Below are 24,635 nucleotides of genomic sequence, written 5' to 3'. Positions count from 1 at the left end.
ATTATTTGGCTATATTTGTATATTATTTATATTATCAGTTATATTTGTTTATTATTATCATCATCACTCCCTCTGAGCTGGGTCCCCGGGGCCTCCAGTTCTTCCATTGTCTAATCCAGCTTTTATACTACAGTCTTTTGTGAACTTTCTACATTTCACACCTGACCGTGCTACGCGGCTTTATTACCCTTTAATGGACCTCAGTTAAAGGTGTGAAGTCCGGGCTCCCTGGCACCTAACATGCCGATCAGGTTTTGTGACTCGTCACCGTCCCACATCTACTCCCAGCTTCGTCTCCTCCTGCTGTGCCCAGCCCGAGTCTTTCGCACCCTGGCAAGAGCAACCTGCCCGTGGTTACCCGCACCCCACACCTCTGGCGGCCGCGGCATGCCTTGGGGCATGATGCCCTTCTCCCTGGATGCCTGATGAACTCCTGGACTTCCTCCAAAAGGTAGCTCAGGGGTTGCCCTCTTGTGAAGCTTCCTTTGAGTCGCTTCTTTTTGTTTAATTATTATTTTTAAATTTAAGCGGGCTCCATGCTGGGCCCATGCGGGGCTTGAACTCATGACCTTGAGATGAAGACCTGAGCTGAGAAGGGGAGTCAGCCCCTCCACCCAGCAGGCCGCTTGGGCGCCCTGGCGGCCCTTCTGAGGGAACTCATCACACCTTGTCGGGACGGTAACAGAACCCGCACGTGGTCGTGTGTACGGCAGACGTTTGAGGAGCTTTTGAACATATTCACGTGGACACCAGCGCAGGAGACGAACGGCGGGCGTTTTAGTCGGAATCACGAAGGACCCGCGTGGACGGGGTAGCGGGAGGATGACGGGGGTCTAGCGAGAGAGCAGCTCACCCCAGGCTGACGGCACAGGGAGGTAGAGGCGCTGGTGAGTGTGAACCGCTGTGTCACGGGCTTCGAAATACGTTGGTCCCCAGCCCCCACAAGGCATCCTGAGAACCCCAAGTGCCTTAAATAGCAGAAACAGTCCTAGGAATGTTCCTCATCCTTCCATACCTTTATTCTTTGCCTGCAGACGAACCAAGAAATGGTCCCTTCAGTCCTTGGTCCACACTGCTCTCTGCTGTTGGCTGCCTTGTCCTACAGCTCCATTTGCTGGGCTCCAGGCACCAGAGAGGAGCAGGGGCTGGAGGTGGCCCCCCCCCCGCCCCCGCCGCCCCAGCCCCCAATGAGAAGCCCTCAGACCTCGCAGTCAGCTGCACACACCCCTGGCTCAGCCGGTCCCCTCCGGTGAGGTCCCCGAACAGGTTTTCAGAGGGCCTCGGCTCCCCGGATTGATGTGTGTGAAGGCTACGACTTTTCTTTTTTAGGATTTTATTTATGCATTTGAGAAAGCGAGCAGGAGCACAAGCTGGGGTGGGGGGAGGCAGGGAGAAGCAGCCCCCCGAGCAGGAAGGCCGATGTGCCAGGGCAGCCCAGGCCCCGGCATCTGCAGCCCAGGCCCCCACCCCACGGGCCTGAGCGGAGACAGCCAACGACTTCCCACATGTCCTTTAAGGACCCTGTCCTTAAAGGATTTCAAAAGCCTTCAAGAAAGTTCGAACCCTTCCCAGAAAGTAAAGAACCATGTAAGGGCTGAGATCCTCCAGGGAACTCCTAGACTGGAGGGAGACAGGCCTGCCCCGGAGCCCTGAGCCCTGAGCCCCGAACCCCGAGCCCCGAGCCCCCCGTATGGGGCTTCCAGGCACCGCGCTGAACCCCTGCCGCCCGGCTGCGTGGGTGGCCCCGAGCTCCCTGCTGCCCTGGGCCCTGCTTACCAAGTGGGGGCACAGATGTGCCTGGAAAGTTCTGCCTGTGATGGGGACGCGCTGGGACAGGACCACTTCTGATGTCCTCCGGGGTGGGGGCGGGGGGGGGAGAGGCAAATGGAAAGGGATTCACACCTGAGGTTTGCACAAACGATCTCATATACGGAGTTGGCAGGGGCCAAGGAGAGGCCGCACACAGGCTCGCGCTCTCTCTCTCTCTCTCTCTCTCTCTCTCTCTCTCTCCTCCCCACCCCCCCTCTGGTGGCGAAGAGGAGAACTTCATCTCTTCATCTCCAGCTCCTAAGAACCAGAATTTCATGTTGGAGGATGCCCGTTTCCTCACACAAAACCACACAGAGGACGGAAATAAAAATCACAGGTGCACAACCTGTTTAATGCACTTTCTTTTTTAATATATTTTATTTATTCATGAGAGACACACAGAGAGAGAGGCAGGGACACAGGCGGAGGGAGAAGCAGGCTCCTGCGGGGAGCCCGACAGGGGACTCTATCCCGGGACCCCGGGGTCACGCCCTGGGCCGAAGGTGGACGCTCCACCCCCGAGCCCCCCGGGCGCCCCTGTTTCGCACACTTTCTTATGAAAATTTCCCTCGCGTGTCATTTTAGGGATATTTTATTAAGCCACAAAACCACAAAGTCCGCTGTGGCCAATCCTGCCTTTAATAACTTGGATATTGTGACCGATTCCTGTCACTGCCTGTCATTTGACAAAATTAAAAATCATATTTCATTTTTTATTGATCATTTTTTTGATCATTTTTAAACTGTATTTTATAGATAAAATAAGTGAATCAGGAAAATAGCAATAATAATCTACTAAAAACATGAAATGATGATCCCCAAATTTGGGGCATTTAAGACCCCTTTACACTCTTTATTGAGAACCCTAAATACTCTTTGCTTAAGTAGGTCATAGCCATCAATATTTACCTTATTAGAGGGGCGCCTGGGTGGCTCAGTCAGTAAAGTGTCTGTCTTGGGCTCAGGTCATGATCCCGGGTCCTGGGATTGAGCCCCAAGTGGGGCTCCCTGCTCAGCAGAGAGTCTGCTTCTCCTCTGCCTGTTGCTCCCCCTGCTTGTGCTCTTTGGCTCTCCCTCTCTCAAATAAGTTAAATCTTTAAAAAAGATATTTACCTTATTAGAAATTAAAACAAGAAGTTTTAAAATACTGATTTAAAAAAATAATAATAATAAAAAATAAAAAATAAAAAAATAATAAAATAAAATACGGATCAATCCATTTAATAATTATAACAATATCCCACCTCACATGTTAATGGAAATAAAATATTTCAGTAAATCCTATAAACAAAAATAATGTAAATTAAATGAATGGCACTATCTGTTTTAAACAAAACGTCTTATAATAAAATTACAAAATAAAACTACCTAAGAAGAGTGACTTATTCTACGTTTTTATAAATCCTTTCCACGTTTGGCTTAATAGGAGACAGTGGCGTTCTCATACCTGCTTCTGCAGTCCATCTGTTATGATGTTTTGGTTGAAGTACATGAAAACATCCACATTTACAAAGGCGTGGTTAGGAAATAGAGGAGCCTTTTCAGAGAACTGTGCATAGTCTTCTATATTAAAACTCACCAGGGGGAACACCTGGGTAGCTCAGTGGTTGAGCATCTGCCTTCGGCTCAGGGCCTGATCCCAGGGTCTGAGGATCGTGTCCTATATCAGGCTCCCTGCAGGGAGCCTGCTTTTCCCTCTGCCTGTGTCTCTGCCTCTCTCTCTTGGACTCTCATGAATAAATAAAATACACACAAAAAATTAAAAAACAAAACCAAAAAAAAACTCACCAGGGGTGCTGGGGCGGAGCAGTCGGTTGAGCAGCTGACTCTTGGCTTCAGCTCTGGTCGTGATCTTGGGCTTGTGGCCTCTGCGTCTTGGGATCGAGCCCCAAGACAGGCTCTGTGCTCAGCGCCCCACCGGCTTCAGCTTCTCTCTCTCTCTCTCTCCCTCTGCTCCCCCGCACTGTGCTCTCTCTCTAAAATATATGAATGAATCTTAAAAAAAAAAAATCAACAACTCACCAAGAGGTTTTTTTTTTTTAAAGGTCAGCTACCATATGGAATCTGAAAGCACCTAATAGTGTTCATAGTCTGTTACATTGAAATCCAATGTTTCATGTAGCACCTTTTAAAGATTTGTATTTATTTATTTGAGGGAGAGACAGTGTATCCAAGTGGGAGGAAGGGCAGGGGGAGAAAACCTTCCAGCAGAGCCCCATCCACGCTCAGTCCCAGGACCCTGAGGTCATGACCTAAGCTGGAACCAAGAGTCCGACACCCCACCGACGGAGCCCCCCAGGTGCCCTCATGTATTGAATGGATCTTTTGCCCACGTGTGGTTTTGTAGCCCTCTGCGTTGGGCATTTGGAAAATATTGGAACTCTGGCTCGTGCGTATCTTCCCAACGTGGACACACTTATACGTGGTACGATGATTTTTAAAGGTCGCATTCTTTCGTATCAGTGCTGATCTCATCCGAAAAGTCTGCATATTTGGGAAACTCTCGAGTCCACAAAGGCAGATACACATTTTGCCAGATTTGGACTTTCCCTTGAAAGCTTGAATTTTGTAACTAAAGACAAATAATACACGTAGCTGTTTTCTCTGCAGCAACAGTCCCATTTCTTTCATTTTCGAGAAAATTATCCACCAATGCGCAGGTCCAAATAACCATAGTTTTTCACTTAGCTGTTCTATCGAGTAAAGGTGACACGCCGTGACAAAAGCAGCCGGAAGCGCTACACTGCATCCCACTTTGGTGTACGGCTGATGAGCACGATGTACATGAACCATATTGGGTAGGACACAATGAGCACCTCCTCCTGTTTCATCGCCACCATTGTCTTTGCACCATTGGTGCAAATGCCAACGTGATGAAAAAGGAAAAGTGACGTGGAGCCAAGAGTCAGTAGACCGCCCCGGAGAAGCACAGCCGCGGACAAGCACAGGGCGGCCGTGATGGGGGAGGGATGGTCTGTCTTGTAAGGCCCGACCTGACCTCCACCTCCCACTTGGTCTGGGAGGATGAGTGTCACCCCACCCCCGGGGGTCCCAACCTCTGCTCCAGGGCCTTCCACCTGGGTGCACAGTACTGTTTCCCCTGCTGGACGGCACCGAGCAAGTCCAGGGCGGGGCTGTGGGTTATGAAGCCTCCTGTAGGTGAGACCTCGGACGAGGAGAGAGGGGACGGGTGCAGTTGTGAGCTGGCCTCTGGCTGGGAGTCTGCAATGGGGAGGACACAAAGGAGGGCATGGCCTTCCTTGCACAGGCAGGAGCGCCACAGCTCCCCCCAACCCCTCTGTGCCCCAGTGTGAAAAGGGGTGGGGGGCACCCACGGAAGCTCTGCCCTCAGAAGGAGATTCCCTCAGCCTTGGGGTTTTGGGGAGCCTGGCTCGGGTCTTTTTTTTTTTAAGGTTGTATTTATTTATTTGAGAAAGGGCGCGAGAGCAAGCATGAGTGGCGGGAGAGGGCGAAGCAGACCACCCGCTGAGCAGGGAGCCAGGTGCAGGGATGCAGGACTCCACCCATCGCAGGACCCCGAGATCAGGACCTGAGCGGGAGGTGGACACTTAATGGACTGAGCCCTGGCGGGGACTTAGGGGAACTTCCCTCTGATGGGAAGGCCCCCTCCACATCAATTCCTCCCCAGGATTCCTGAGACACAGCCGTGGCCTGGGGGGCAGGTGTGAGGGAGGGTGAGGAACGGGGGCTGGAGTCTGCAGATGGGGGTTTGGAGCGAACGGAGAGGGGAGGAGGACCCGGCAGGGCCCTAGGTGTCCACCAGGCGTCCCGGGGGGGGCCCTTTGTGGGCGCCTCTGCCCCTGACGTCCTGGCCCAGCCTGGACCAGGGGTGAGGAGGTGGTCATAGTCCCGGGTGACCTCTGGGAGGCTAAGTTTACCATCAACAAAGGCACAGCTGTCCCGCTGTTGTTTCTATGTCTGTGTGAGCACATTGTTGGAGGGGACAGCAGGTCATCACCTGTGTCAAGGTCAGTGAGTGGCTGCGGCTGCTTCTCCCAGGGGAGGGAGCCCAGACCGCTGGGTGCCAAGAACTCGAACGAGGAGGCTTCCCGGAAGCTCTTGCCCTGCTCCCTTAGCCACGAGTACTCCAATGTCACTTCAGGACCCCGGGGAACAAGGAAAGACTCTCCAAGCCCTGGGGGCCAATTTCCTGCACTGTCTTTGGTCAGAAGACTCCTGTGTGTGTGTGTGTGTGTGTGTGTGTTTTAAGATTTTATTTATTTATTCATGAGACACCCAGAGAGAGAGGCAGAGACGCAGGCAGAGGGAGAGGCAGGCTCCCTGCAGGGAGCCCGACGTGGGACTTGATCCTGGGACCCCGGGGTCATGTCCTGAGCCCAAGGCAGATGCCCGACCACCCATCTTTGGGGCCCCCCGAGGCATCTTTCCCCTTCACTGAGCACTTATTGAGCACCTACTATGTGCCAGCCGCTGTGCTGGGCACTGAGGATACAAAAATGAATAAGACATGGTGTCAACATTCAAGTTTGTCCAGAATGTGACTTGAACTTCGTGGGTTAAATGCGGGGAAAGAGCGACACACGGAGGCTGTGGAGCCTGGACCAGCGCTCCTAACGCGGTCTGGGGTGGTCAGGGCAGGCTTCCTGGAGGAGCCAGTGTGCTGCTGAGACCCGGAGGAGGGTAGGAGCGGTGGGCCTGGGGTGGAGTGAGAGAGAAAGGCCTTCCCGGAAGCCTCTGCAGCTCCCTGTGGCCGGAGCTAAGGGGGTGTGGAAGCCAGGGAAGCTTCCAGAGTGAGATCCCAAAAGGCATGTAACTTGATCCCGGCGTTTGCATTTCATCCTGAGGGCGGTGATGGGGGACGGGGGAAGTGAGGGGACTGAGGAAGTGGTTCAGGCGGCAGGGGCATCCTGGAGGGGCTGCAGCCAAGCCAGCCACACGCGGTGGCCCAACGGCAGCGGCAGGTCGGGGACCCCGAGCGGGGAGCCACCGATCTCCACGCACGTGGTCACGTGGAGCGGGGAGGACAGGAGTGGTGCATGCCCCGGGGACTTGGGGTGGGCTCCGGTGGTGTCTGTGCCATTTTCTGTGATGTGAAGAACAGACGGAGGTACCGAGGTGGGGCTCAGGGTGCGACTGCGGTGTGAGGCTGCGCTGGCAGGCGGCTGGACGCCCACGCAGGAGACGCACCCTGGCACCACGCCGGGCAGCAGGCTGGGGCGCCGGCCGCTCACTCACCTTCCCGCTCGCCCTGGGACTGAGCGCAGCCCTCTGGCCAGGAAGAGGATGATGCCTTCCGCAGCCTGGGAAGAAGGAAGGGGGAAAGGGTGGGAGGGACCGCGACATGGGACACTGAGTCCAGGTGTGTGAGCCTGGCTGCCGCCCCTGGCGCTGTCGGGGGGTCTGAGGCTCATCGTGCAAACCGCAGGGCCTGGGGCAGGGCCTGGGACCCAGGGGGTCCCCACTGGCTGTGTGGGGACCTCCTGAGTCCCCGAGTCCCCTGGGTCCGGGGCCGGAGGGGAAGAAGGCAACGGTGGGAGGCCGGCGGGCCAGGCTCCGCAGAGGGCAGGGCCGTAGCAGGTCGCAGGTCGGGTCAAGCCACCAAGAGGTGTGTCTGTCCAGAGTGAGGGCCTTTCCTTTTATAAAGATTTTATTTATTTGAGAGCGAGACAGCGCGTGCACACTAGCGGCGGGGGCTGGGGGGGAGCACAAGCAGGGGGAGCAGCGGGGGGAGGGGGGAGAAGCAGGCTCCCTGCAGAGCAGGGCCCGGATGCGGGGCTGGTTCCCAGGACCCCGATCCTGACCCGAGCCTCAGGCCGACTCTGCCCACCGAGCCCCCAGGCACCCCAGAGTGAGCCTCCCGCACCCTCCCGGAGCCGCAGGATGGGCGCCCGAGCGTGAGTCACGGCCGCACATCTCCAGGTCTGGGCGCTGCCTGAGGAGCCGGGACACGCGGCCAGTGGGACGCTGACGCACCCCGAGGGCAAGCAGCAGGTGGGCGCGGAGGCCTGCTCCTCGGTCACTGGAACCCTTCCCCTGCCCCCCCCCCCCGACTTTCCCAGTGGGGAGGGAAGGCTGCACACCTGGGGAGAGGTGGAGCAAGGGCTATAAAGAATGAGCCACGCAGGCAGGCAGACCTGGGCAACACAGGGATGTGGAGTCTGGGAAGGCTTCCGGGAGGAGGTGGCTTCCCGCGGGGACTCCCTCGGAGCCACAGTGGAAGAGAGTAACTGTTTCTGCTTCAAAGGCGGCCAGCGAAGGTGCAGGGGTGGAAACCCGGGGGATCTTGGGGGGGGCTGGACCTCCCAGGGCTAGGGCAGAGGGGCAGGCAAGCTGGGAACTGGGTGGACAGGCCGGCCTGCAGACCTGCGGGTACCCTGGGGCGGGGGGGAGGGGGGGAGGCGGCGACGTGGGGGACACAGCTGCCCCCCCTCCCCCGGCTCCAGGCTTGCTCACCGGCCACACGCCACCCGGAAAATAATTTGTTTGAGCTTTGCCCCCTCACCCTCCAAGCTCTGTCCCCCACCTCCCCTCCTGCTCCGTGGAGTCAGCCCCCAACCCCACCTGCTCATCTCGGGATTTCTGGAGAAGCAGCCTGCTTTCCAGGGACCCGCCAAGGCCAGGGCCCATCCCGGGCTCTTGGGTGCAAGGGCTCTGGTGAACAGCACACAGGAGGTCTGGACGGGGGTGACGGTGGCCTTTGGTCCCCATCCTCCATTATAGCCCTGGGCTGGCAGGGGAGCTGAGCACATGGCTGAAGAGGACTCAGGGTGGGCATGGCTGGGCCGGGGGAGGAGGGAGGACCCAGGAGGTGTGCGCGGGGCGTGGGAGGCCGTCGGGGGCATGGGAGACCGTTGGGGGTGTGCACAGGGCGTGGGAGGCCGTCGGGGGTGTGCATGGGTGGCAGCGAGGGCTCAGAGCTTTGACGGAGGGAGTGTGAGCAACGCTGCTGTTGAAGCGACGGAGGCAGCCCTGTCTGCTGTCCTTGGGAGCCTGCGGAGCTCCCCCTACCTTGCTGCCCCTGCTTCCAGCCCAAGGGCTGCCCACCTCACCCGCCGCAACTGGGCCTCCCTGGAGGGGCAGGGGGAGGGGGCCTCCCTGTCGTGGGGCATCGGCCCGAGATACCGGTGGATGCCGACCGTGGCTACGCAGCCCTCACTGGTAGGTAGGTAGAGACGAGCTGATCAGAGCATCACTTGCAGGCTTTGAGGTTGTCAGGGAGTCTGTGGGGCCTTGGGGCCCCAGCGTGGTCCAGCCCACACCCCTGGTGCGCTCCCCACGGATAAGCTCGGCCCTGTTCAGGGAGCACTCGGGAGCACCCACTCACTCGGGGCCGGCAGGGGTGGGGCTGGCTGAGGAGCCGAGGCCTGCCCCGTCCCTGCGGTGGGATCTGGGGGGCTTTGCTTAATCAGCTGGTCGCCCCGGCTTCCTGGTGGCTAAAGTGGGGTTAATGAGAGGACCTACCTCGGGATGCTGCGCTGGCGCCTCGGGAATACGCTGGGAGCTGAGGCTGGCGGAGCTCCGGCGTCGTGCGGGCGTCGGCGGGGCCTCCAGGTGCGCTCAGCCTCCCAGCGGTCCCTGCAGAAGGAGAAGTAGAGGCTGGGAAGGGGGAAGCGCCCAAGTCAGGGAGGCGTGTGTGCAGGCCCGTCCTGGGCCGGTCCCTGAGGCCACAGGCCCTGAGCGTGAGGCTGGGCTGTGGCAGAGAATCGAAGGGTGGGGGCTTCGGGCTCCTGGGTCCTCCGGCTCCGGCCTCCTCCGCCCACAGCCCTGCCTCCTCCCAGAATTCAGCTCCTGGGAACCTGGCCCTGGCTCAACGATGGGCTTAAGATGGGCTGTGGGGGGGCCGGCTCCCCTGGGGTGCCGCGGCCTGGAAGGCGGGCGGAGCCTTGTCACTTGCTAATTTGGGCTCCTGGTCTCCGAGGATGCCAGGGCAGTGGGGCTGACAGGTGTTGCCACCACCACTGAGGGGACGAGGGGACGAGGGGACGAGAGGATAGGCCCTGGCTCCACAACCCGCAGCCTTACAAGGCTTAGCTCCTCTGTCCAGACGCTTCCTTCCTCGCCCCGGGGCCTCCGGAGCCCTGTGACGCTGGGAGCCGGTGGGACGGGAGGCTGGAAACCCCTCTGGCTTTTCTCCCGTCACCTCACCTACCCGAACTGCTCTCTCTTCCTGGATTGGCCCCTCCCTCCCCGCATCCGCCAAGTCCTCTCCTCCGGCAATTGTTCTGTCTGTTTTGCATTGAGCTGCAAAGTCTGGGGGATCTGAGAGGGCACAGATCGCCGCAGGCCGGCCAAGGCTGCCCCAGACTCTCCCTGAACTTAAGGCTGCTCCAGACTCTCCCTGAACTTGAGAAGATGCTAAGGGGAAGCCATCCGCTTTGCCTCCGGCCCCCAGGATGCGGGGTCCCCGCGGAGGCCAGGCTCAGCCTCAGGTCGCCCGGCACCATCACCGTAAAGCCAGTTTCCAGATGAGGAAGCCCAGGTTCAGAGAGGACATTGCAGGCGGGTCAGCGGCAGCGACCCTCCGCTGAGGTCGGGCCTGGAAGGCGTGCAGAGGGTTAGGCTAGGGTAGGGGAAGGGGTAGGGGCGGGGGCGCCAAAGCTAGATTCCCGGGCTCGTGACAGGGCGAATGACCCTGCTGTCGGTGCAACATGACGAGGGCGCTGGGCTGGCCATTAGGAGGCCCCTTCTCTCTGGGCCCCAATTCCTCAAGGACACAGTGAGAGCGCTGGGCAGCCTCCCCGCCCTGACTCCAGGGAGCTCACGGAGCGCCGCCCCCCCCAGCAAGCCCACCGTGCTCCTGGCTGGCCCCAAGTGCAGCCTGACGCGTGGAGTCCTGGGGACCAGAAAGGTGTTACAGGGTGTATTAGTTTCCTACAGCTGCTGTAACAAATTGCCGCAACCCCAGTGATTGAAAATAACCAAAGTTGGGGTAGCCCTGGGGGCTCAGTGGTTTAGCGCCTGCCCTCAGCCCAGGGCCTGATCCTGGAGACCTGAGATCGAGTCCCGCGCTGGGCTTCCTGCAGGAGCCTGCTTCTCCCTCTGCCTGTGTCTCTGCCTCCATCTCTCTCTCTCTCTCTCTCTCTCTATCTCTCTCTCTGTGTCTCTCATGAATAAATAAATAAAATCTTTAAAACAACAACAACAAAAAAAACAAATATTCAAAGTTTATTATCTTACGGTCCTGAAGGGCAGAGGCCTAAAATCAGTCTCACTGGTCTAACAAAGTGTCGCGGCCCTGCTTCCCTCTTGAGGCTCTAAGGGGTGTGTGTGTCTTTTTCCTTGACTTTTCCAGCGTTTAGAGGCTGCCTGCATTCCTTCGCTCACAGTCACGTCCTCTGTCTTCCAAGCCAGCAGCACGGCATCTTCTTTCTTTTTTGATCTTTCTTGCATCATCGGGTGTCCTTCTGCTGACTCTGATCCTAATGCCTCCGTCTGACAAGGACCCATGTGAGTAGATTGGGCCCACGTGGATGACCCAGGATGATTCTCCGACTCACGTTCCTTAATTTCATCAGGTTTGCAAAGTACTTTTTGCCACACGAGGTGATGTTCTCATTGCTTCTCTTTAGGGCATGGGCGACTTTGGGGGCCATCATTCGGCCTACCGCAGGGAGCTCTGCTGGGGGTCCTGTGGGGCCTGAGGACTGTTTCTGGCTCTGTGTCTGGGGAGGGTCCCCGCTGGCCAGGTGAGGGTCTGTGCCAGACACGGGCTCAGAGCTCCAAGGGCAGCTGCTCCTGCTCCCCAGGCGGGGTGGCAGGTGGGTGACGTGGCCGCTGTGCAGATACGTGCTGAGAAGGGGGTGACAGTAAGCGAGGACGGCAGGAGAAAGGCTGCAGAAGCACCCTGGGCAGGGGCAGAAAGGGGCCCAGGGCCTGTCACCTCCAGTGGTGGCCCCTCAGCTGCATGTGGGCAGCTTCCAGCCCGACATCGCCAGCCTTGCAGGTGGACTCCGGAGGCCCCTGCCTCCACGTGCAAAGGAAAACCGGGGCAGGTGCAAGGACACCAGGGCACGACAGTCCCATTTCTGAAGGCTGCTTGTCAACAGAGGCCCTAGAGATGCTGACGGGCCAGGGTGGATCTGAGGGTGGAGAGCTGCCCCGCATGGCGAGGTGGGATGGTGTCTATGGGGCCTGGGACGAGGGGTCCTGGCCCTGCTCTGTCCCGTTAGAGACTGAGGAAGGATGACACCCCAGGGCCCTGAGTCCGCAACTCATCGTGGTCCCTGCCGACCCTCATTTGTTCTATTTGTAAATGTTTCCTTTGTTTTCCCTTTCCAGGAAGCAGCATAATCCGTGCAGAGAATTCATTTCCGGGGTGCATCTTGACGTCTTGTAAGAAAAGTTCTTATATAAATTATAAACGCGATGAGCCGATGTGGTAAACGCCAGTAGACTCATCCCGGCCTTCAAACCCCTTCTCTGACCTCCAGCTGCTGCTCCACGGCTCATGCCTGCCCTTAATGTCCATCCCAGCCCCTCCACTCAGAGTCCCATGCCTCCCAGCCCTATAACTTCGCAGACCCCGTCCCCTCTCCCTGGCAGCCTTCCAGCATCGGGGCTTTCCCAAACAGACGTGACCCGAGCCGAATCAGAGCAGCCTCTGAACACAACCAGAATGGCAGGGCCTCTCACCCCTCTGGAGGCACCGCGGGTGGTCTCCTCAGGACACCCCGGCCCGCCAGCTCCCTCCTCCACCACCCTCCCTAACCTCCTGCTGCTCGTAGGCCTCTCGCTGGCCTCCAAGAGGGGTCAGTATCCTGCTTGTCCCGTCCCAGCCCGGGATCCTGGCCCAGGAGATGACCGACGATAATAGCCACAGGATTAACATAGCAGGCATTGTCTTTCTCTGACTATGGGGTGGGTATTATGTGTTCATCAACTGTCCTAAAAATACCCGGGAAACAGGTGCAGCCTCTACGGCTCCGGCCTCCCTGGATTCTGGCTGGAGACAGAGGGTAGGGCAGGGGAGAAGGTGGGCTAGCCTGAGTTCCAGGCCTGGGTGTGGGGTGCCCTTTGGAACCCGGGGGAGCCTAGATTCCCAGAATCCTACGTGGAGAAGGGAGCAGTGTCCACAGACCTCCAGGAGCATCAGGGTGGACTCAGCTTAGCCCCTGGCATCAGCCTGCCACGCGGTTGACGTCACCCCCAAGCCCGGGCATCCTCCTAGGGCCCGTGTAGCAGAGCCACCTGAGAGTCCCCAAATCCAGTCCTGAGCCCTCTTAGGCTTTTGGGGCCTGAGCTCAGGGGCCTGATTTCCACATTTCCTTGGGAGAGACGTCGGTCAGCAAGGCAGCCCCCCTTCCCCGGCCCCTCCTGGTGCCCGCGGCCTCCCGGTGCCCCCCACCAGAACCCCGCACTCGGCCCCGGGCCCCCGCTGCTCAGTGCCTCGTCTGCTCTGGTGCCCGTCGTCTCCCCGCTTCGGCGCGCGTCCCCCCGGGCGGGTGCTGGTTTCCTCGGTGAGCGGCCTCCGTGTGCACTGGACGTGTGTGCTCCCGAGCCCGGGCGCATGTGTGTTCAGCGGGTGCCCGCTGTGTGTGCTGCGTGTGTGGGCTCGGGGGGAGGGGAGCGGAGGGGAGGGGAGGGGGGCAGGGGAGGGGCAGCGGCTCTGTTCTATTTTTACTGGCCAGTTGCCGCGGCCCGCAGTTTTCATAGCCTCCCCTCCGCCTGCCCCTCGCAGTCTGCGGTCCGCGGCGACACAGCCAGCCCAGCTCCCGGAGGCTCCCAGAGGTACGTGTCACAGCCCCGGCCTTCGGCCTTCGAGTCGAGTCGGGGCCGGCCCCGAGGGAGAAGCTGGAGGCCGCCCGGGGCTTGGCGACGGAGCGAGACCTATACCCTGGCCTGGAGCACGGGCTGGCTGGTGGGACGGTCCCCAAACGCTCCGGCCTTCTGTCCTGGGCACGACATCTCTCCAGCCAGGCTGGCGGCAGGTGCCCACTGCCCATCGGAGGCTGAGAGCCAGGAGCAGAATTTCCCACCAGGGTGCTCCGAGGGCCCCAGGGTGGAGCCAGGCTGCCCAGCAGGTGTCGGGGGGGGGGAGGGGCTGCAGGGGGGCAGGGGCGCGGCGGGAGTCCGAGCCTGGCGGCTGCTGCTGCAAGTCCAGGACCAGCCTGGGCGGCGGCCGAAATAGCAACGCCTGTGGCCGCAGCAGGTGCCCAGCTCTGTTGCACTCCGGGGCCCAGAGCTCCAGCCGCAGCTCCTGCGGGCAGAGGAAGCCATCCTGCCCCTCTGTCCTGTGTCCTGGGGGGCCGTCCTCAGCACCCCTGCAGCCGCCCGAACAGCCGGGCAAGCAGGTGAGGGCAGGCTGCCAACCCCGCGCCAGGAGCCGCCCCGTCCGCAGCCCCGGCTCCGAGGAGTACGAGGTGGTTGGTGGGGCCCGGGGCCTCTGGAGGGAGGCAGGTGGGACCACGCCTGGGCCTGGGCACCTTCTCTACGGGAACCACGGCTGGGCGCTGGGGCTGAGGCGGCACGGCCACCCCGTCGGGGCGACGGTCCCACGGGAGCTCTGAGATTCGGCTTTCCTGTGGAAGGAGGGGGCTCCGAGGGGGCTGCGGGAGCACCAGGCTTGCTCACGACCAGAGGACTGAGATGCCCTTGAACTGGGGTCCAAGGTCAGTTCCTGCCCCTGCAGACACACACACACACACACACACACACACACACACACACACACGCTATCGCTCAGACACTTGTCCTTACACACAGACGCTCGTACGCTCAGCCTCGGTCTCCTAGTCTAGTTGATATTCTTGGTCCACCCCATGGGGCCTCGGGGAAGGGAAAGCCCAGCTCCCAGTGCCCCCGCCCCCGGCCACCCTTTGCCCCCTCCCTCCAGTGGTGGGTTTATGGACTTATCTCCTCACTGGCTACTCGCGGGGGAGGGGAGATGGAATGCTGCCCCGCCAACCTCACGTTTGCGCTATCTGCATCCCGACTTCTTATCAGGTTTCTGCTTGTCTTCCAGGGGACCTGTCAAGGGGTCCCGTCTGCTGGGTATCAGAGCACAGGCTGGGGACCCCTCGGCCTGGCGTTTGTCAGTGGGGCAGGCTGGGGGGCAGGCCCTGGCGCTTGGCAGGAGGCCTGGACTGGCCTGGACCGGCTGGGCCCCAGGCTGGTGACAGTGGGCTCTGAGGGAGGCGTGGACATGGCCAGATGCCCGCCAAGGCTGAGGCCATCCCCACTGGGCTGCGACCTGCTGCCCCCCGGGGACTGGCATTATGGGGGGGCCGCGATGATGGACAGAAGGACCTGGAGGTGTTTCTTCACCAGCTAGTGTTTCTTTTTGGACTTCCTTGCCAGTCTTCAGAGGAGTGGAGCCCTCAGAATAAACAGCTGGTGATAAAATCTAATTTCAGCCAAATATCTGGGGAATTTATGGATTGGATCCTACCTCTCCCTCTGTGCCCCAGGGTGACAGCTGAGACTCTGGGGTCATACTCCCTCCCCTCCTCCACCCCAGGAGGCCCAGAGGGCTTTCTGACAGGGTGGGGAGATGCAGGACAGGTGGCCAAGCCCCACTCACGGGCTGGGGGGAGCTTCCCGGGCATACAGGAGAGCATTGAGGCGGAGGTGGGAGGTGGCTCCAGAATGAAATCACCAGTAGCCGCTTTACAAGCGTCCTTGAGACTCTGCCCTCGCCGGGACCAAGCCAGGTTCTTGGAGCAAATTCCAACTCCTGACCTGCGGCGCCCCATGCCCCCCGATGCGTACACACTGGCCTCCCCTATCCCTCACTGTGGGACCCAGCTGGGATTCCTGTCCCGCCTCGCCCACCTGCTCCCACCCGAGTTATCCTTCTCCTTCCCCCGATCTTTTGCACAGTCCCTGCCCTCTACGGGAACGCTCTTGGTCCAGGCCCCGCAGGACGCTGAGCTGGGTCTGGCTTTGGAGTTGCCCTCTGTGCCGCCTCAAAGGACCCCCTTCTTGGCCTGGGTCCTCCAACTGTCGGGACTAAAGGGAGCCCCAGTACAACCCCCGTCGGGGGCCTTCACAGTGCTCCACGGCCAGGGGCCTCCACAGAGGCCCACGGGGCTCCTATGTCCCCCCTTCAGCCTGTGCCGTTTGCTCTTATTGCTGGAATTTGTTTTGCTTCCAATTAGAATTTGGTTTGAACAAAGGGGTGAAGAGCTTTTTTTTTAAGTGGACAATTTGTCTAACCCCGATTCTTGCAGAGGAGAGCTGGCCTGGAGCGGGTCAGGATAAAGATGGGCGTAGAAGGCAGGATTTGGTAGGGCCTCTCACCGCCCTACCCAGGGGTGCCAGTCACACTGCCGGGCCTGGGCACGGCACCCCGGGCACCAGGACATGGCCCAGCGTGTGCACGGCGCCCCCTGGAGTTGTGCCAGGTGGCACTTACCTGTGCTCCATCTTGGCTCTGCGCCATCCACCTTTCAGTTGGTCTCCCCCCTGGGGACTTCGGTGACCACCCTCAGCCCCAGGACTGAGCCCCTCTGAACGCGGCATGGTGTTTAGGGCACCACGACCTCAGTTTTCAGACAGATTTCTGTGGATTCCATTCTGTTCCGCGGGGGTTGGCAAACGTTTCTGGAAAGGGCTTGATAGTAGATATTTTAGGTTTTGCAGGCCACGCAATGTTCTGTTGCATATTCTTTATTTTACAACCCTTTCAGCTTTTTAAAAAGAGGCGGGAGGCAGGAGGGTTGGGTGGGGGTGGGGGACGGCAGATTTGGCCTGGGGGCCCTGGTTTGCAGACGCCCCCCCCCCCGCCCCGCCTACATACCTGTCCAACAGAGCTCCTTTTGGTTCTTATATCCATTGCTTCTTTGCTTTGTAAGATTGCTCTCTCTCTTGTGAGCGAATGAGTGAATGAAGGAAAACAAAGAACCAATGGACAAGTGCTTATCCCATCCTCACCTGTTGCAATCCATTCCCCGCGAATCCTTCTTCCTGCTGTCCGGCTGGCCCGGGCTGGCGCAGCCCCAGGGCCCAGCTGGGGCGGGGGTGGGGGGGGGCAGGCCTTCCACCTTTCCCACCTTGATGATTGCTTTGTGCCTCCAGGTGCTGCCCCTACCGCCACCATGCCTGAAGTGTAAGTAGCGCCGCCCCGCCCCGTCTCTAGGCCGGCCAAGCCCTTTGCCGCAGATTTCGGCCCGGGGGGAGGCACCTTCCGCTCCGCCCCCAGGAAGCCAGGTTCTAGAACAGGAACAGTCCTGAGCCACCACGTGTCCTAGACTTTGAGCAGAACCCACGTCCAGGTTGCCTGGGGAAGACCTCTGGGCGTCTCTGGGCGGCTCAGGTGGCTTGCCCGTGTGCTGGGCCTCGATGTGACTTTGGCCCAGCAGATGAACGTGGCTTTGGGAATTTGCCCACGAGGCCAGGGTTGGAAGCTTTCACATGCTGGAACCCCGCGGTGAGGCTTCCCTGAGCCCCCCCCCCCCACCAGCTGACGGGCCGCAGCTCCCCGCAAGACCTCCAGTAGTCCCGAGGCCCCCTGGACTTTCATTCTGTCCTGCTGGCACTTCTTGGGCTGGCCCCCCTGCCCGATGCCTCATTCCCTTCTGCTGTGTGCCTGGCACCACCCTGCCCCTGGCCGAGCTCGTCTGCGTGGTTCTGCTGTTGCAAATGTGATACGAATTGCTCACGCTCTGTCTTTTGCTCTCTCCTGTCCTTCCTGTGATGGATCCCTAAAGCGAGGTAAGTGAGATCTGGGATATGTCTTTCCTGGTTAGGTCTTCAGACTGGTGAAGGTGGGGTGAGCCGGGTGTTCGGGGGGGTGTCCAGGGGCCGAGCAAATTCGCCAGAGAATAGAAATGTTGAGTGAAGACTCCGGGCAGGGGCTTCCGTGGGCACGGCCTCACCGGAAGGTCATCCGGGGTTAGGGCTACAGCACGGCCGGTGTCACTCTGCTCCCTTGCTGAGCGCTGGGCACGTTCCTCCTCATTTGCTCCGATCACTTGTCCAGCCTTGAGGGACCATCTGGGGGTTTTTCCTGCAGAGCCAATCCTGTGCCAAGCCAGAGCAACAAGGGATCATCACTGGGTTCTTCTACCCGCTGCCCAGTGACCAGACATTGAGGGAGGAGCAAGGAGGTGTCCTCACACTCCCCTCAGGTCTTAGATAATTCTGACCCTACGACAACCCAGATTTATTCGGGTTACTGAGAGCGGAGCCTCTGCACCCCCCGGGCTGAGGAGCTGCAGGGACAGGGCTGTGGACTCTGAACTGGCAAGGGTGGGAATTAGCAGCCCTGCTGGACGGGGACGGGCGCAGCGACTCCCAGTTACAATCGAACGCCCCACTTTTCCACAGTCCCGTGAATTTCTCAGTAGGAAAATGAGTTGCCACTGATGGGTAATCAGATGAGGTGGCCTCTGAGCTCACCGAGCGGTGAGGAAACGACGTTGCCACGGGGGGGCGACGGGGCGTCCCCGGTGACAGCAGTGATTCCGGAGGCAGGCCGTTTCTCCCGCAAGCACGCTGGGCTGATGTGCCCGGACCTCACTTTGGGAGGCGGAAGGACGAAGCAACCACCCTGAAGAGTGGGACTGGGAGTCCCACATTCCAAGCCTACAACATGAAGCCCATTCATTCCCCCCTTTCCTCCCTTAAAGGCCATTGGCTTCTGCTTTCACACTAGAGTAGCCACCAGGGCGAGGCCCCTGCACGCCACGTCCCCGAGGTGGCCGCTCGCTGGCCGCCACCAAAGTGCCAGCCTTGGGTCCCAAAGAGCGACGGGTGCTCAGAAGGTCTCCCAGCCTCATGGGTGGGGGGGTGAGCACCCTCCCTATCCCCTCCCCTGAGGGGACACGGCTGCACCTGTCTAGTTGGCTGGAATATGTCGGGGATTTTTTATTATTTATTTATTTATTTATTCATTCATTCATTCATTCATATTTTTTTATCTATTTATTTTGCCGGGGATTTTTTAGTAGGAAGAGAAAACAATGTTTTTCCCCCTTTTTTAATTAAAAAATTATTATTTTTTAATTAGAGTGCAATTTGCCAACACATCACATAACACCCAGTGCTCCTCCCGCCAAGTGTCCCCCTCAGTGCCCGTCACCCAGTCACCCCCACCCTCCGCCCACCTCCCCTTCCACCACCCCTTGTTCGTTTCCCAGAGTTAGGAGTCTCTCATGTTTTGTCACCCTCACTGATATTTTCACTCGTTTTCGAGAGAAAACAATGTTTTCAAACCTGAGAAAGAGTAATATGGACGGTGTCGACGTTAAAAAAAAAAAAAAAGAAAGTTGCGATGCCTAAAAGGATAAACTTCTTCGTGTATGAAATTCAGGGCTTCTGTGCAAGGCAGGTCACCCAGGTGCTGGCCCGACTGCCGGGCGCTAACCGTGCCTCCCAAAGCGTTTGCGCGTCCGTGATGTCACATGATGTCATTCTGTGTGTAGGAACTCCGGGAACTGAGGACGGTGGGTGGCAGCAGCATCCTTGTTTATGGACCAGGAAGGGAGGTGCCCATAGAAGTCATGTGACCCACACAGGACCCCCCCCCCAGCACTAGAACCAGGATTGAAAAGTGAGGGCCTCAGCCTCTAGGTCAAGGTCAAGGTCGCCGACTCCAGCAGCATCCCCCGAACTTGAGGGGGTAAATCACAAAGATGAGGGGCCCTTGAGGGGACCCTGTGGCGAGGGTTCTGGGTAGTGATGGTGAACCGGGCGGGCACGCGTGCTGGCCTCCACCAGATTTCCAGGTGTGCAGCCTCTCCCTCACCACCCGTCTCTCCCCTTCTCACCCGCAGAGAAAGCCCAAGATCACGGCCTCCCGGAAACTCCTGCTGAAGGTGATGCCTTGTGCTGGCTCTGGGGGGACATCCAGGGGGAGACTTGGGGGGGTGCGGAGCAGTCTGTGGGGGTGCGGAGGCTTGGGGGAAGGTGAAGAGGAAGGAGGCCACAGCAGGAGGAGGAAGGGGAGGAGGGGGAGGCAGAGGGAGGCTGGCCTCACCTGGAGCCAGGTGGTCAGTGAGCAGGAGCCTGAAGCTGGAGACCCGGCTCCTGCCCAGCTACCCAGGTGGAGGCAGTGACCAGCTTCAGGGGCCAATCCACTGGTGAAAGCCAGAGGGCCTTGCTTTATTTTGGCCACCCCCCCCCCCACCCTGTGACCGTCTCATCCGCTGGCTCCCGGGGCGGCCTGGCCTGGGCCTCAACCAGTATGACCAGTACAGGAACACGCTGCTTGTAGAGCCGGAGGCAAGGCCGGTGCCAGCCTGGGGTCCTCCTTGCCGCCTGCCTGATGCTGGGTGGGGACCTAAGGGCCCTGGGCCCCTGGCTCAGCTGGCTCTGTCCCGCCCAGAGCCTGATGCTGGCCAAGGCCAAGGAGTGCTGGGAGCAGGAGCACGAGGAGCGGGAGGCTGAGAAGGCCCGCTACCTGGCCGAGCGCATCCCCTCGCTGCAGACGCGCGGCCTGTCCCTCAGCGCCCTGCAGGTGAGTCTGCGGGGCTGACACCAGGGCCCCGGGGTGGGGGTGGGGTGGGGGGGAGCAGGAGCCTGTGCTAACAAGTGGCTCATCCCCATCTCAGGGCCCCTGGAGGCGATGCTGGGGGATCCCATTTCACAAGGGCAGGAAGGGAGCCTCAGGACTTGTCCGTCTCTCCCCTTCCAAATCGGTTTTTAATGTCCGTAAAACCCCCGATAACTGTTCAAGTGCCGCTGACTGTGGAGAAAAGAGACTGGAAGGAAATGCACCGAAATGTCACCAATGGTCACCTCCCCCTGGCGGCATCACTCGTAGCCTGTATTTTATTCCTTTTGTTCAGTGCATAGCTTTCACACTTGCTACAATTCACTTATGTCATTTTTATTTCAAGAAAACTGCGTGAAGAAAACCGTGACATTTCGGGGAAGGGAAACAAAGGGCTTACCCGGGAGCTATCAGCAGAGCAGCCGTGCACCCCAGGGGTCCAGAATGCAGACCTTGCAAGGGGCTGGCCATGGAGGCAGGAAAGCGCTGCTGGTCCCTCCCCTCTTTCTGTCCTTGTCTGATCGACCTCTGCTTCCCCCAGGACCTGTGCCGGGACCTGCACGCCAAGGTGGAGGTGGTGGATGAGGAGAGATACGACATTGAGGCCAAATGCCTGCACAACACCAGGGAGGTGAGCTCGCCGGACGGGAGGGGCTGGCGCCGGCTGCGGCGGGGGCGCAGGGGGCCGTGGGGGGGATCACAGCACGGATGCTGCCACCCGGGCTAGGACCCCGTCCTTCTGCAGGGTTCGGCAAGTGGCCACTTGGGAAGCTCTGGGTCCCCCACTCCAGCCCCCAGGGGCAGGAAGAGGATAATCACACAGCTGAGAAGCACGCACTTGCCCCCGGCTGACCCACGGGCTCCTCAGTCGCAGGGGAGCTGCCGCCCTTGTTCACCCACATACTCACGGGCTAGTGACAACTTCCCTTTGTCCCTGGCTTTCATGTCCTTGCCCCTTTGATCCTCCCTCCACGCCTGTGGATGACGCAGCGCCTCATCTGCACCTTACAAAGGAGGGCGCTGGGGTTCAAAGACTGAGAACGTCGGTCCGGGTCACCCAGTGGTGGCTGCGGCCCCTGGTGCCTGGTGTGGGCGTGGGCGTGGGGTGTTGGCTGCGGGGCGTGGGGTGTGCGCTCTCTGTCCCCCTGCCGCTCGAGGGGGCTGTGCCTGGTACTCCTTCAAGCAGCAGGAGGGGGAGGGCGGATCAGAGAGCTCTTCCTTCCTTCCCCTTTCTCCAAGCACCGACAATGATTTGGGGCGTCACCAATCTCCCCAGGATTCTGTCCAGAGATAGCACCCAGGAACTCCCCGCAGGGCCTAGCGCCTGGGGGCTCATCCGCGCTACTAGACCCACACCCTCCGTGAACTGCGGGCTCACGGGGAGGAACTAGCTAGAGGCAGGAATGGGGCCGTAGGACGGGGAGGAAGCGGCCCACACCCAGCCCCGGCTTCTGCACCGGACTTGTGCTGAGTTGGTGGAGCTGCCCGTCTATTCATGTGACCGTGCCAGGGATGGCCGATGGGCTCCATCTGTCCATTTACTCATTCGCTCATTTTTTTTAAAAGATTTTATTTATTCATGAGAGACACAGAGAGAGGCAGAGACACAGGCAGAGGGAGAAGCAGGCTCCCTGCAGGGAGCCCAATGCGGGACTCGATCCCAGGTCTCCAGGATCACACCTTGGGCTGAAGGCGGCTCTACACCGCTGAGCCCCCCGGGCTGCCCCATTCGTTCATTTTTAAAAAGATATTTATTCATTTGAGAGAGAGCTTGCGAGCGAGAGCGAGCGAGCACAAGCAGGGGGAAGGGCAGAGGGAGAGCAGGTTCCCGGCTGAGCAGGGAGCCCGACACCGGGCTCGATCCCAGGACCCCGGATCATGACCTGAGCCCCCCCGTCCCGTCCCCCGCGCCCCAACTCATTCATCCACGAGCACGTCTGGGTATTCCAGAAGTGAGGGGCGGGTCTGAGTGTCGCGGAGGGCCTGGCCGGGAAGCTGGCGAGGTCGGGGTGTAGCTTTGGCTGAACTCTAGAGGTCCGAGACCCTCAGGGAGGGGGCCCTCGGGTGCTCTCTGTCCACGGACCCTCGCCCACTCTCACCTGCAGATTAAGGACCTGAAGCTGAAGGTGCTGGACCTCCGTGGGAAGTTCAAGCGCCCGCCGCTGCGCCGGGTCCGGGTCTCGGCTGACGCCATGCTCAGGGCCCTCCTGGGCTCGAAGCACAAGGTGTCCATGGACCTGCGGGCCAACCTGAAGTCCGTGAAGAAGGAGGACACAGAGAAGGTGAGGACTCCTCTCCTCAACCTTTCGGCCCTGTGACTCCGTCACATGGCCTCGGGCGGGAGCTCCCGCTGGCGGCCAGGCGGCCTGTTAGAACATTCTGGAGCTCTCTGGGAGGCCGGGGATGAAGTCTCGTGATTCTGTTTAGGGAGAAAGAAGACTCGCTCCCCTGCCTCAGGCTGCTCGCCACCCGAGGGGAGAGTAGGACGCAGAGGAAGCCCGAGCGAGCCACAAGGTAGAAAGTGTAGCCAGTGCGAGAGGATGCGGAGTTAGGGTGACGGGGCGACCAGGGTGACCCCCGTCTGTCCCCACGGGGGCGGAAAGACATCATGGTGGTCACAGGACGCTGAGCACAGAAATTAGAGAACCGAGTTCAGTCGCTGATTCAGCAACAAATCCCTGGAACGGATGGGCCGGGCCGCGTGCTCGGGAGGGTTGGGCTCAGAGGGCCCGCGCGGAGGCGCTGAGGCCGTGCGTGTGGACAACCCAAGGCTGCGAGTCCGCTGGTCAAAGGCAGAGCCGGCCAGGTCGGGAGGAGGCGGCCTGCTCAGAAGAGGTGGCCCTGAGCCGGCCCCGGCCCGAGCAGGCGGTGGCGAGGGTCGGGAGGCCGGGGCGCCCAGCTGACACGCTCCCCTCTTCCCGTGCAGCCTCGGCCTCCCCGAGTCCCGCCCCCCCACGCGTCCTTGGGCCCCACCCGTGGGCAGGCGTGTCGGGATTTCCTCTTTTCCAAGAGGCTGACTTTGCATCAGCAAATTTCTCTTGTGATGGGGGGGCCCAGCTGCCCTCTGGTCTCTGACGCGTGTTGGGGGGCCCGCCCGTAGGAACGCCCCGTGGAGGTGGGGGACTGGAGGAAGAACGTGGAGGCCATGTCCGGGATGGAGGGCCGGAAGAAGATGTTCGACGCCGCCAAGTCTCCGACCTCGCAGTAGAGGTAGCTAGAGACCAGCTCCCTTCTTGGGGGGCCCACCGGAATCCAACAGCTCCCGGGGCTCCGGGACGATGGGCCCAGCGGGGGGCACTGAGGCGGCCCGCCCTGGCTCCAGCACCCCGACACCCTGGGCGCTCCCGGCTCCCCGTCCGCAGCACTGGGGGTCCAGCAGGGGGCGTTCTCCAGGGGCGTCCCCGTCCGGCCTATCGGTTCCACCTGCAAATGCTCCTGCTTCACCCTGGAGCGATTCGATCCCGACTGTGGGGTGGGGCCTGCCCCCAGGGTCCCTCCTGCAGGACCTTGGGAGCTGGGGTTGGACGAGCCCTGAGGGCCCTTCGGCTCTGACTTTCCGGAAAGTTGAAGCTTTTAAAAATACCCCCTGGCAAAGGACCCCAAACTCGGAGTCCCCGGGCCCCGGTAGGCAGTGGGGGGGGTCCGTTCAGAGAAGACGAGACCACCCCCTCTCCGAGGAGAGAGAAAAGCAGCAAGTGTAGGGCGCAGAAAAGCCCCACTGTCGCTCCGGGGAGGTGCGAGCGGGTGACGGGTGACGGGGAGAGGGCCGAGCGCTGGCACCGCGGGCTTTCCGGAGCTTTCCTCTGAGGAAGCGATGGGCAGGCGCTAGCAGACGCAGGGCAAGGGCGCTGCAAGGCCGAGGGCACGGGGGCGGATTAGTGGGGGGCAGGGGCAGGGCTTCAGAAAGGGGAGCCGAGGGAGCCGGGCCTGGCTGAGAAGCTGGGGTTTCCTGGGAGCCCCCCGGCTGGCGGCCGGCCCAGGCCCCGGGGCTGTGTCCTACCGGTTAAGCTGTAACCGGCGTCTGCCTCTGTCCCACAGGCCGCCCTGCCGCCCCGCGCTCTGGGCTTCCGCGTCTCGCTCCTCCCTCCAGCCCGGCTCACCTGCCTCTCTGCACCCCACCCTGCCCCTCCGGAGCACCCCCTCCTGCCCTCGCCTCTCCCCTCCGGCCTGAGCGCCCTCCCCTGGAACTGGGACTGAACAGACCCCGAGAGGACAAACCCCCGTGTCTGAAGACCTCGCCCCAGCGGGGTGTAGACGCCGGCGGGCTGCGGTGGAGCCAGGCTGAGGGGGAAGGGGTGTGAGAGCGCCTTCCCTCTGGCCCCGAGCTGCATCCCTCCACTGCTTCTCTGACCTGTAGTGCCCCCCACTCCGGGCATCCCAGCTTCTCCATTAAAATCCAGGCTCCTGGTCA

The 24,635-nt window shown here is 60.3% G+C and overlaps 2 protein-coding genes across 6 annotated transcripts; one reads left to right on the top strand and one right to left on the bottom strand.

Moving 5' to 3' along the window:
• Positions 1–3,939: 3,939 nt before the first annotated feature.
• LOC121499265 lies at positions 3,940–10,314 on the bottom strand. Of its 4 annotated transcripts, XM_041769773.1 has the most exons (4): positions 9,253–10,314; positions 8,353–8,465; positions 7,027–7,091; positions 3,940–5,031 (listed from the first exon to the last, which is right to left on the bottom strand). In XM_041769773.1, exons 2-4 carry the CDS (start codon positions 8,416–8,418, stop codon positions 4,548–4,550), a joined length of 615 nt encoding a protein of 204 aa, XP_041625707.1. In that variant the 5' UTR covers positions 8,419–8,465; positions 9,253–10,314; the 3' UTR covers positions 3,940–4,547. The 4 variants fall into 4 exon arrangements, 3 of the variants coding, with proteins under 3 accessions (XP_041625707.1, XP_041625700.1, XP_041625713.1); XR_005990083.1 differs by lacking the exon at positions 8,353–8,465; XM_041769766.1 differs by lacking the exon at positions 9,253–10,314 and having other exon boundaries at positions 8,353–9,209.
• A 2,738-nt stretch (positions 10,315–13,052) lies between these two features.
• On the top strand, positions 13,053–24,635 carry TNNI1 (troponin I1, slow skeletal type). 2 transcript variants are annotated; one of them, XM_041769797.1, is made up of 10 exons: positions 13,053–13,247; positions 13,419–13,518; positions 16,807–16,837; positions 17,439–17,442; positions 19,506–19,547; positions 20,057–20,188; positions 20,766–20,855; positions 22,330–22,506; positions 23,325–23,434; positions 24,263–24,635. In XM_041769797.1, the coding sequence occupies exons 3-9, from the start codon at positions 16,827–16,829 to the stop codon at positions 23,430–23,432; spliced, it is 564 nt and encodes a 187-aa protein (XP_041625731.1). In that variant the 5' UTR covers positions 13,053–13,247; positions 13,419–13,518; positions 16,807–16,826; the 3' UTR covers positions 23,433–23,434; positions 24,263–24,635. The 2 variants fall into 2 exon arrangements, with proteins under 2 accessions (XP_041625731.1, XP_041625723.1); XM_041769789.1 differs by lacking the exons at positions 13,053–13,247; positions 13,419–13,518; positions 17,439–17,442.

The sequence above is a fragment of the Vulpes lagopus genome, chromosome 1 (genome assembly GCF_018345385.1).
Source record: "Vulpes lagopus strain Blue_001 chromosome 1, ASM1834538v1, whole genome shotgun sequence".
In the NCBI taxonomy this organism is placed as follows: domain Eukaryota; kingdom Metazoa; phylum Chordata; class Mammalia; order Carnivora; family Canidae; genus Vulpes; species Vulpes lagopus.
Note: the sequence above shows the minus strand (reverse complement) of the source record. Positions and strands in the feature narration are given on the sequence as shown.